This window comes from Physella acuta, unplaced genomic scaffold (genome assembly GCF_028476545.2).
Source record: "Physella acuta isolate Inbredline_101_S28 unplaced genomic scaffold, ASM2847654v3 ptg000360l, whole genome shotgun sequence".
NCBI lineage: Eukaryota > Metazoa > Mollusca > Gastropoda > Physidae > Physella > Physella acuta.
Genome location: NW_026731879.1, coordinates 224,892 through 236,473, shown reverse-complemented (window position 1 = coordinate 236,473; position 11,582 = coordinate 224,892). Strand labels below are relative to the sequence as shown.

Below are 11,582 nucleotides of genomic sequence, written 5' to 3'. Positions count from 1 at the left end.
TTGTGATAATTTATTTTCATCAGAGAAGATAAAAATTGTGCTAAAGTTAATACGTTTAAGCTTACACAATTTTTTAGTTCTGATTCTCCAATGATATTGTAATACAGGGCTGGGCTGATCTTCTTAAGACGTTGATTGATAATTTATTTTAATTAGTATACGTTTGTAACACATAAATTTACAACTTCGTCTTTTATGTAATACCGCTTTGATAAATGATCATTAAGTTTTCAAAGTCAAGTTTGGTTCAAAGAACCCCATGCTCTTGTGGAATTGTGTTTATAATAGCTAGCTCTTTCTGTTACACGCCTCCTGATATATATATATATATATATATATATATATATATATATATATATATATATATATATATATATATAGTAACCGAGAATTCCCCAGCTACTTATCAGACTACATACGTAGCCTTGTTACAGTCGACTAACCATAATGACTAGGTCTTGCCTCTTTAAGTAACTCGTCAGTGAAGTAATGTTAGCACTCCATGGTGCCAGGTATTGTACGGTTATGCAACTATTTAACGTTTTTAGAGTAATCAAGTCAACACAGTGGTGTAGTGTGTAACATTTTAGCACAGTGTTGTAGTGTGTAGTCATCTTAGCACAGTGGTGTAGTGTGTAGTCATCTTAGCACAATGGTGTAGTGTGTAGTCATCTTAGCACAGTGGTGTAGTGTGTAGTCATTTTAGCACAGTGGTGTAGTGTGTAGTCATCTTAGCACAATGCAATGGTGTAGTGTGTAGTCATTTTAGCACATTGGTGTAGTGTGTAGTCATCTTAGCACAATGGTGTAGTGTGTAGTCATCTTAGCACAATGGTGTAGTGTGTAGTCATCTTAGCACAGTGGTGTAGTGTGTAGTCATTTTAGTGGTGTAGTGTGTAGTCATTTTAGCACAATGGTGTAGTGTGTAGTCATCTTAGCACAGTGTTGTAGTGTGTAGTCATCTTAGCACAGTGGTGTAGTGTGTAGTCATCTTAGCACAGTGGTGTAGTGTGTAGTCATCTTAGCACAGTGGTGTAGTGTGTAGTCATCTTAGCACAGTGGTGTAGTGTGTAGTCATTTTAGCACAGTGGTGTAGTGTGTAGTCATCTTAGCACAGTAGTGTAGTGTGTAGTCATCTTAGCACAGTGGTGTAGTGTGTAGTCATTTTAGCACAGTGGTGTAGTGTGTAGTCATTTTAGCACAGTGGTGTAGTGTGTAGTCCTCTTAGCACAGTGGTGTAGTGTGTAGTCATCTTAGCACAGTGGTGTAGTGTGTAGTCATCTTAGCACAATGCAATGGTGTAGTGTGTAGTCATTTTAGCACATTGGTGTAGTGTGTAGTCATCTTAGCACAGTGGTGTAGTGTGTAGTCATCTTAGCACAGTGGTGTAGTGTGTAGTCATCTTAGTGGTGTAGTGTGTAGTCATTTTAGCACAGTGGTGTAGTGTGTAGTCATCTTAGCACAATGGTTTAGTGTGTAGTCATCTTAGTGGTGTAGTGTGTAGTCATTTTAGCACAGTGGTGTAGTGTGTAGTCATCTTAGCACAGTGGTGTAGTGTGTAGTCATCTTAGCACAGTGGTGTAGTGTGTAGTCATCTTAGCACAGTGGTGTAGTGTGTAGTCATTTTAGCAGAGTGGTGTAGTGTGTAGTCATCTTAGCACAGTGGTGTAGTGTTTAGATAGCTTGCTTAGTGTAGTGTGCTATAACCAGATATAGAATTCTTTAAAATTTCTGTACCAACGTCTCCTAACTCAGCCTAAACATCAACTAAACCTTTATAATTTCTGTACAAACGTATCCTAACTCAACTCAAACATCAACTAAACCTTTAAAATTTCTGTACCAACGTCTCCTAACTCAACTCAAACATCAACTAAACTATTGCTTACGCCATGTCTTGTTCTACTTCCAGGTCTGATCATGTGGGGACATTTGCTCTTTGTTTTGTTGGTTGTCAGAGGTCACGTGACCTGTTGCTATGTCAGATCGTCAAAAGCTACCCCACCCGCCCTCCCATCTCCCCCCGGAGCTCTAGGCACCAGGAACGAATCCTCCCTGTGCTCAAGCAATTGCTCGTGTACCCCAGTGCCCGGGGGTCTGAGTGTGGACTGCGGGGGTCGGTCATTGACCCAGGTCCCTTACATCCCAGTGGACGTCACTGACCTTCACCTTGACTACAACCTGCTGCGCGTGACCTGCGCTGACCTGCAACAGCTGACGCGACTGGAGACCTTGACCCTATCACACAACGACCTTGGCCGTGTCGACCCGTGCACCTTCAGCCACCAGGTCAAGTTGACCCGTCTAGAGCTCGTCCACTGCAGCCTGTCGTCCCTGGAGGGTCAGGTCTTTGACAACTTGACCCACCTGACCCACCTTGATTTGTCCATGAACGCCATATCGTCCCTCCCCCCGTCTCTGTTCGAGGGGATGCCGGCTTTGTTGCATTTGAATCTTTCCTTCAACAGCATTGCACGTCTGCAGAACTTTTCCTTCTCAGGACTCCCGTGTTTGACACGTCTTTACTTGAACAACAATTTCCTGTCTTACAAAGACGGCGGGTTTCCTGTTGACGCCTTCACGGGGTTAGTTCGCCTGGAGGTCTTACACGTGCATGCAAACCACAACAAACTCACCACGGGCAGCTACCCAGACATGGCCTTGGCTAAGCTGGAATCACTAAAGGAACTTTTCATTGAAGGTGTCCCAGCACCCCTAGGAGCCGGCTTTGGAAACCTAACACAGCTCGCCACGCTGAATTTCAGCGTGTATCAAGAAAAGGAAGTATTCACCTCCTGCGGGATGTACCAGGACATGCCGGAGTCGTACTTCACCAGCATCAACACCAGCCGACCCCTCATCGTCAACATGTCCAACTGTGAACTACTGGCGCTACCCCGCTGGACGTTCAAACCTCTGACCACCCTCGTGACTCTGGACCTTCAGTACAACAGAGGGCTGGGCCTGGAAGGCTTTGAAGTGGGCTCAGAAGGTCTGGCTGACTCGAGCCTCACCTACCTGGACATCAGCGCCATCGTGGCCAGACAGGCGTATGTCGTCAAGGGAACTGAGACCGTGTTCCGGTTCCTGAGGAACACAAAGCTGGAGGTTCTGAAGGTAGAATCCAACTATCTGGTGTACCTGCACCCACGGGCCATCATCGACCTACCCCGTACGCTGAAATATATCTCATTCAGGGATAATTATTTAATCGATGCCCACTTCCTGCCGACCACCCTCGTACTGTACAACCTACAAGATTTGGATATCAGTCAACAAATCGTCTATACCAGCCGTAACTATTCGAACAGCAATCACAACAGCAACAACCATAACAGCAACAACCACATTAGCACTAACAACAACAACAGCACCAACGACAACAGCACCAACGACAACAGCACCAACGACAACAGCACCAACGACAACACCACCAACGACAACAGCACCAACGACAATAGCAACAACCACAACTGCACCGACAATTCAACAATGGAAGCCAGTATTTTGACGAGAATCTTAATGACGTCACCTAAGGGCCCAGTTTCATCTGGTGGCCCCGGAGCCTCGAGTAGGCAAATGTCAAGTTATGGCCGCCAAATGCCAATGACACCCAGTAATGTCAAGTCTGAAGTATCCCTTGTGCCTCTACCCAAAAGTCTCCTCCACCTCCGTGGCTCACACCTAAACCTAGGCTACTGTATTCCAGCCTTTAGAATCTTTAACAACGACGTCTTCAAGTACTTCGACGTGTCCCAGAATTCCCTCAAGTGCTGGGACGGTCCGATCCTTGGCGCCACCAGCCTGGAGTACTTCGACCTCTCGCAGAACGCCTGCTACCGCGTCAGTCCAGGATTCTTCGCGAACCTCACCGCTCTCAGAACTCTCAAACTAAACAAAAACTTTTTAGAAAATGTTTTTTCTTCAGATCAAAATGACGCCATCTTCTCAACTCTAACACGACTGGAAGAGCTGGACCTCAGCCACAATGGCATCAAGTCTCTGCCGGACAAGATTTTTCTGGAAAACATACGGCTCAAGTATCTGTACTTGTCAGGCAACCATTTATCGAAGCTAAATTTAGATTTGACGCGTGTTTTGGGCATGGCCTACCTCGACCTGTCGGACAACGCTTTGAGTGGACTCTCTGCTGCCAATGTGGTCCTCCTGCACGACCTCAAGCTGAAGAACCCGGACTTTAAAGTCAATTTATCTGGCAACCCTCTGCAGTGTTCCTGCCAGTACGTGGACTTCCTCAGGTTCCTGCAGGCCGAGCCTGACGTCATCGATGGGGCGGAGTCTCTGACGTGTGTCACGCCCAACGGCAGGAGCGCCGCCTACAGCACGATGCCAGCGCTTCTAGCGCAGCTGGAGAGGTCCTGTGTGGGCCAGACCACATTTTTTGTGGTCCTGGTGGCCTGCGTGCTGCTGGTGGGCGGGACCAGCATGGCGGCCACCATTTACTACCACCAGTACAAGCTGCTCTATCGGTACCACATCCACATCAGAACGCTCCACTCTGGGCTCATTCCACACCAATATCTCAAGGACGTTTACCTTACTTACGAACAGGTAAGTTCATTTCCGCTAGACGGTACCCGCGATAGCTGCCCATGCATGTGTACGTAGTACATGTTCCCACCAATGTGATCGCGAGGTTTCTCTTTACAGTCTGGAGCAGACTTAATTTCTACACGTGTTCTTAGGGGGTGGGGGGGGGGGGGGGGTGGCTTGTCATAAATAAAGGATTTCAGTTGGTTTAGTTGGGAATTTTTCATGGCAAATTTCTAGGACGGGAACGTGACTCACGCAGTCGTCGGTAGTGAGCTCCAGTGCTCGCGTTTAGATTTTAAGTTTACATTTAGATTTTAGGTTTATGTTCAGATTTTAGGTTCATGTTTAGATTTTAGGTTTATGTTTAGATTTTAAGTTTATATTTAGATTTTAAGTTTACATTTAGATTTTAAGTTTACATTTAGACTTTAGGTTTATGTTTAGAATTTAGGTTTATGTTTAGAATTAAGATTTACGTTTAGATTTTTCCGATCAAACTAAATTTTTTAATTAGAGAGTTACACCAGTGAATTTCATAGTTTTTGTCCCGCTTAAGTTTTTCATGTTTAGGTTGGTGCATGAATCTAACATGAAGATGTGGGTAAATGAGCACCTTACGCCGATAAAAAAAAAACACAACGAAAACTAAGTCTGAAAATAAAAAAAATATTTTTTTAAACAAGATAATAAATAAAGTACACACTAGATACTTTTACAACTGTAAAAACAAACACAGAAATGTGTACATTTTTAAAGATTGTTTATCGATAATCGATGTCCGATTCTAACTGAAGGGTAGAGAAAAAGCGAAATATAAACGGCTGAGTGCCCGTTGTAGTTTTTACTCAACGGGTGAAAACAGCTAGTATAGATTTTACTAAAATCTTTTAGTAGTAGTGTAAATAAAATACATTGCAATGATTTTAATTTCTGCTACATTTTGACCAGGAGCCCGAGTACCGTGACGTAGTGCGCATGTTTCGCCAGAGGCTTGACCAGAAGGGTGTGACCTACATCCTGGCGGAGGTCAACTTCGATGGTGGAGACCTCAGCTCCAGCATCGCAGGGGCCATCGTGGGCACGCGGAAAACCGTCGTCCTGCTGACTCGCGACATATTCGAGGACTATCACAGGTACCTGGAGCTGCGGCTCGCCATGGAGCACGAGCGGCAGACGGGGCGGCGTCTGCTGGTGCCCGTGCTGGTCACCCCCCTCAGCAGGGAGCCCCGTAGCTGGGGGCTCCACACGTACTTCAGACAGGTCAGGCACAGGATCTTGTTCTTTAAAGACACGGAGCAATTCTGGGCAGAATTGATGCGGAGCTTGATGGATGATGTAGAGAGCAGTGTGGAGATTGTTTAGCTGCAGCTAGCGGGCAGTGGGGAGATTGTTTAGCTGCAGCTAGATAACAGTGGGCTGGCTGATGCCCTTTACCTCTACAGATTGAATAATTAGTAAACATAGAACCTAAACTGACGTCAATACAGTCCCGGTTGGGGAGGGGGGGGGAGATGGAGAGGGGGGAGCCTACAAGAGACGACTAGGGCTGCTCTACAACACATCCTTCATTGTCATTGTAAAGATCACATAATAGATCCTTCATTTTCACTGTAAAGATCACACAATAGATCCTTCATTTTCACGGTAAAGATCACATACTAGATCCTTCATTTTCACGGTAAAGATCACATAATAGATCCTTCAGTCATTGTAAAGATCACATACTAGATCCTTCATTTTCATTGTATAGATCACAGAATAGATCCTTCATTTTCATTGTAAAGATCACATAATAGATCCTACAGTCTTTGTTAAGATCACACAATAGATCCTTCATTTTCATTGTAAAGATCACATAATAGATCCTTCAGTCATTGTAAAGATCACATACTAGATCCTTCATTTTCATTGTATAGATCACAGAATAGATCCTTCATTTTCATTGTAAAGATCACATAATAGATCCTTCAGTCTTTGTAAAGATCATGCAACTCTGCCTCACAGATGCTATATTTGCACATTATTTGCTATGATAAAGTAACGTAAATAAATTTGTTGAATTGGTTTCTTGAGCTTCACATCTATATATCTATCTATCTATATATATATATATATATATAATTGTCTTCTGGGAGACGCTAGAAAACAAGCTGTAAACGCGCTCCCTATTACCCCCACCCCTACATGGTCTGGTGAGCTGTGTCCACTCTAAATGTTTACAAACAGAGCCGGGTTTAGTGACGACTATTAGGGGCAGATAATTTAGTTTGAAACGATTTTAAACGTAGAGGGGGGGGAGGGTTATGGTCCTTAACGTGCTACTTATAGTGTTTTAAAGAAATATTTTCAGAGGAAGCGTTGGTACCGTCGAATTCACAAATTATGAATTACTGAAAAGTAGAAAATAAAACTACTAAATAGCGGCGTATGTTATGCCGCGGGCCGGCTCGTATATATATAATTCTCTTCTGGGAGACGCCAGAAAACAAGCTGTAAGCGCGCTCCCTACCACCCCACCCCTACATGGTCTGAGCTGTGGTTCACTCTAAATGTGTACAAACAGATCCGGGTTTAGTGACGACTATTAGGGGCAGATAATTTAGTTTGAAAGGATTTTAAACGTAGGGGGGGGGGGGAGTAACTAAGTGGAGTTTACTGTAACGGAGGGGGGGGGGGTTGGTTATCGTCCTTAACGAGATACTTATAGTGTTTTAAAGAAATATTTTCAGTGGCAGCGTAGGTACTGTCGAATTCACAAACTATGAATTACTGAAAAGTAGAAAAAACAATGACTAAAAGCGGCGTATGATACGCCGCGGGCCGGCTCGTACACATTAATTCCGCAGGTTGCATCAGGTAAAGAAAGATGGAGGGTAGCTGGTCATGGGATGTGTGTGGGAAGTGTGTATGTGGCACGGAATGCTGTGTGTGTGTGAGTGTGAGAGTGTGTGAGTGTGTGTGCGAGTGAGTGTGTGTGTGAGTGTGTGAGTGTGTCTGTGTGTGTGAGTGTGAGTATGAGTGTGAGGGTGTGTGTGTGAGTGTGTGTGTGCGAGTGTGTGTGTGTGTATACCTTACTATTATGTTTCTGGACAGTGTCAGGTCGTGTGAGTTGTACGGAGTGAACGAGGGTAACAATGGAAGCGACTGGTCGAGTGATAGCGTGTTTGTTGTGAGCGGGAGGAAGGTGGTGTGTAGCCGGGAGAGGGGTTGCGGTTAGAACGAGGAGAATGTGAACGGAACAGAGAACTGGATAATTTTACTTAGTGCACCCTAACCTCACCGACTTGTGTGGGTCTCTACCTACATGTGTTGGTACGATGTGCGCCCCCCCCCCCCACTCGAGTTTGCACACACATGCAACTGATGGACATATTTTCTCGCCAAGCTGTGCTATGGGACACCAACAAGAATCCTTCCGTCACAAGTTCACCTGGATAAAAAAAGGTTTTTGTTTTTAGATTTTGCAATCAGAGCGAATGTAAATTAAAAACTTAAGCCTAAAAATAATTCTCAAATTTAATATTTTGTAGGATCAATTTTATAAAAGTTGCAAATCCAGAGAACTTGAAAATAATTTGTTGAGTTTAAGACTACATTTCTATTTATTTTCATCGAGCCTAAGTTATAACCTGATGTTTCACTTTCGTAAAACAAACATTGATTAGCTGTACAGGAACTCCGAGATCGATTTCTGACAGTCCCACTTTATAGTTGTTTTTTTTTTGTTTACAAAACTTTAAAGATCAAGTTTTTAAATAAAATATGACTAGTGTAAGCTCTCGGGACAACACCTCCACAACATCCCCACAACATCCCCACAACACCCACCAACACCTCCACAACATCCCCACCAACCATGTTTTTGCCACCAATATATCAATGAGGGCAGGCGCACATTTTTAGCTCGTCCTGCTAGCCAGTGTGGGTCAAAACGATACTAAAATAAATATCTATTTTATTTCCATCACTTTATTGTTGTTCTATTATGGCTATACAGGGAAGTAATCGTTAAATACATTTTAGTTTTTAGTTTTTTCGGTTATTTCCCTTTAGCTGTTAAAATTAAGGCTACTGTTATAAAGTGAGCATAGGATAAGACTCTCCACAGCAGGACAAGACTCTCCACAAGACTCTCCACACCAGGACTAGACTCTCCACAAGACTCTCCACACCAGGACAAGGCTCTCCACACCAGGACAAGACTCTCCACAAGACCCTCCACACCAGGACAAGACTCTCCACACCAGGACAAGGCTCTCCACACCAGGACAAGACTCTCCACAAGACTCTCCACACCAGGACAAGACTCTCCACACCAGGACAAGACTCTCCACAAGACTCTCCACACCAGGACAAGGCTCTCCACACCAGGACAAGGCTCTCCACACCAGGACAAGACTCTCCACAAGACCCTCCACACCAGGACAAGACTCTCCACAAGACTCTCCACAAGACTCTCCACAAGACTCTCCACACCAGGACAAGACTCTCCACAAGACTCTCCACAAGACTCTCCACAAGACTCTCCACAAGACCCTCCACACCAGGACAAGACTCTCCACAAGACTCTCCACAAGACTCTCCACAAGACTCTCCACACCAGGACAAGACTCTCCACAAGACTCTCCACAAGACTCTCCACAAGACCCTCCACACCAGGACAAGACTCTCCACAAGACTCTCCACAAGACTCTCCACACCAGGACAAGACTCTCCACAAGACTCTCCACACCAGGACAAGACTCTCCACAAGACTCTCCACACCAGGACAAGACTCTCCACAAGACTCTCCACACCAGGACAAGACTCTCCACAAGACCCTCCACACCAGGACAAGACTCTCCACAAGACTCTCCACTCCAGGACAAGACTCTCCACAAGACTCTCCACACCAAAGACTCTCCACACCAGGACAAGACTCTCCACACGAAATACGTAAAAGTAAACCGGCCAAAAATGTGTAAAACCCAACTGGCCAGAAATGTGTAGAGCCCAAATGGCCAGAAATGTGTAGAGCCCAAATGGCCAGAAATGTGTAGAGCCCAACTGGCCAGAAATGTGTAGAGCCCAAATGGCCAGAAATGTGTAGAGCCCAAATGGCCAGAAATGTGTAGAGCCCAAATGGCCAGAAATGTGTAGAGCCCAAATGGCCAGAAATGTGTAGAGCCCAACTGGCCAGAAATGTGTAGAGCCCAAATGGCCAGAAATGTGTAGAGCCCAAATGGCCAGAAATGTGTAGAACCCAACTGGCCAGAAATGTGTAGAACCCAACTGGCCAGAAATGTGTAGAGCCCAACTGGCCAGAAACTTGAGACTGTCGTCTTGTCCCTAATTCAATATGTCGGCCAGAAGTTTGAACTACAGGGGAGGTAAACAAAAACCTCATTTAAGTTCCTGGTTTCCTGAGTTGTGCCCCTGGGTGCGGCCAGCTCACAGAATTGGGTTAGTCACGTGGTCCAAGAGGCAATTCCGTTCCCAATGTGATGGGCGCATGCGTCGTGGCTTGATTTTGGTGGGCTAAATGGTGGTCTGTGAGAGGGAGTAGGCTAAATGGAGTTCTGTGGCTAAATGGTGGTCTGTGGCTAAATGGTGGTCTGTGGCTAAATGGTGGTTTGTTGCTAAATTGTGGTTTGTTGCTAAATGGTGGTCTGTGGCTAAATGGTGGTCTGTGGCTAAATGGTGGTCTCTGGCTAAATGGTGGTCTGTGGCTAAATGGTGGTCTCTGGCTAAATGGTGGTCTGTGGCTAAATGGTGGTTTGTTGCTAAATGGTGGTTTGTTGCTAAATGGTGGTTTGTTGCTAAATGGTGGTCTCTGGCTAAATGGTGGTCTGTGGCTAAATGGTGGTCTCTGGCTAAATGGTGGTCTGTGGCTAAATGGTGGTCTCTGGCTAAATGGTGGTCTGTGGCTAAATGGTGGTTTGTTGCTAAATGGTGGTTTGTTGCTAAATGGTGGTTTGTTGCTAAATGGTGGTCTCTGGCTAAATGGTGGTCTCTGGCTAAATGGTGGTCTGTGGCTAAATGGTGGTCTCTGGCTAAATGGTGGTCTCTGGCTAAATGGTGGTCTCTGGCTAAATAGTGGTCTGTGGCTAAATGGTGGTCTGTGGCTAAATGGTGGTCTGTGGTTAAATGGTGGTCTTTGTGAGAGTGTAGCCTACACTTTAAATTGTTTTGTCTTAAACTTTCTAGTTGACGTCTACAAATCATTACGTCATCACATTTGTACCTTCGTGCTTTAATTCATCAAGCTGTGTGCTACTTCAATCATGAATGTGCTTTAATTCATCAAGCTGTGTGCTACTTCAATCATTAATGTGCTTTAATCCATCACACTGTGCCCTGATGATGGAATGATTAAATCTCTCCCAAAGTTTTAATCCATCAGGTTTCTATGACGTAAGTATTTCAAAGTTGTGATGACGTATGTGTTTTAATACCTCACAGCTGTCACCGGAAGTCGTGAGCCCCCGGGAATGATGAATGCCCCACCCCCCTCGGGGGATGTTTATGGCAGGGCCGGGCATCAAATGTGTTTGATGAAACGGAGGTGAGCAGTGTTTAGTGGGCGTGGCATTGTTTGACTAGATCGTCCCCGGCCCTGTCGCCTGCCAGGGAGGTGGCAGTAATAGACCCAGGGGTGGGGGGGGGGGCCAGGGTGGTGGCAGTAATAGACCCAGGGGTGGGGGGGGGGGCCAGGGTGGTGGCAGTAATAGACCCAGGGGTGGGGGGGGGAGCAATCGCCCTGGGCAAACTGCTCGGCTGTCGTCTGGCCTGTGGTGACACTCACGTCTGATGGATGACCCAGTTTTCCCGCCAAATCTTGACTTTTGCTGATGCTTATAACCTAGACTGGAATGAAGTATCAACATTTACAACCGTCCTTCATCAACACCCTAACCCTACCCCCGGCCAACTAACTCACAAAGACGGAGTCAACAGAAAACTGTTTTCAAAAACTTTGAATAACAGAGAAGTTTTAAAAGATGTTCTAGATATCCCAGAGCTAACTTCCCGCCTCTGGTCGCACGTGC

General features: G+C 45.3%; 2 protein-coding genes across 2 annotated transcripts; both read left to right on the top strand.

The window, feature by feature from the left end:
- Positions 1-451: 451 nt before the first annotated feature.
- Positions 452-6,040, top strand: LOC131941383 (toll-like receptor 4). Its single transcript, XM_059300628.1, has 3 exons — positions 452-512; positions 1,913-4,572; positions 5,503-6,040. Exons 1-3 carry the CDS (start codon positions 503-505, stop codon positions 5,914-5,916), a joined length of 3,084 nt encoding a protein of 1,027 aa, XP_059156611.1. The 5' UTR covers positions 452-502; the 3' UTR covers positions 5,917-6,040.
- A 2,499-nt stretch (positions 6,041-8,539) lies between these two features.
- LOC131941382 (mucin-2-like) lies at positions 8,540-9,518 on the top strand. Its single transcript, XM_059300627.1, has 2 exons — positions 8,540-8,555; positions 8,698-9,518. The coding sequence occupies exons 1-2, from the start codon at positions 8,540-8,542 to the stop codon at positions 9,516-9,518; spliced, it is 837 nt and encodes a 278-aa protein (XP_059156610.1).
- Positions 9,519-11,582: the final 2,064 nt, after the last annotated feature.

Excerpts from the sequence above, each read along its gene's own strand:
- LOC131941383 (XM_059300628.1), top strand. Across the intron at positions 4,573-5,502 it reads TTTACCTTACTTACGAACAG|GAGCCCGAGTACCGTGACGT; the intron begins GTAAGTTCATTT and ends CATTTTGACCAG.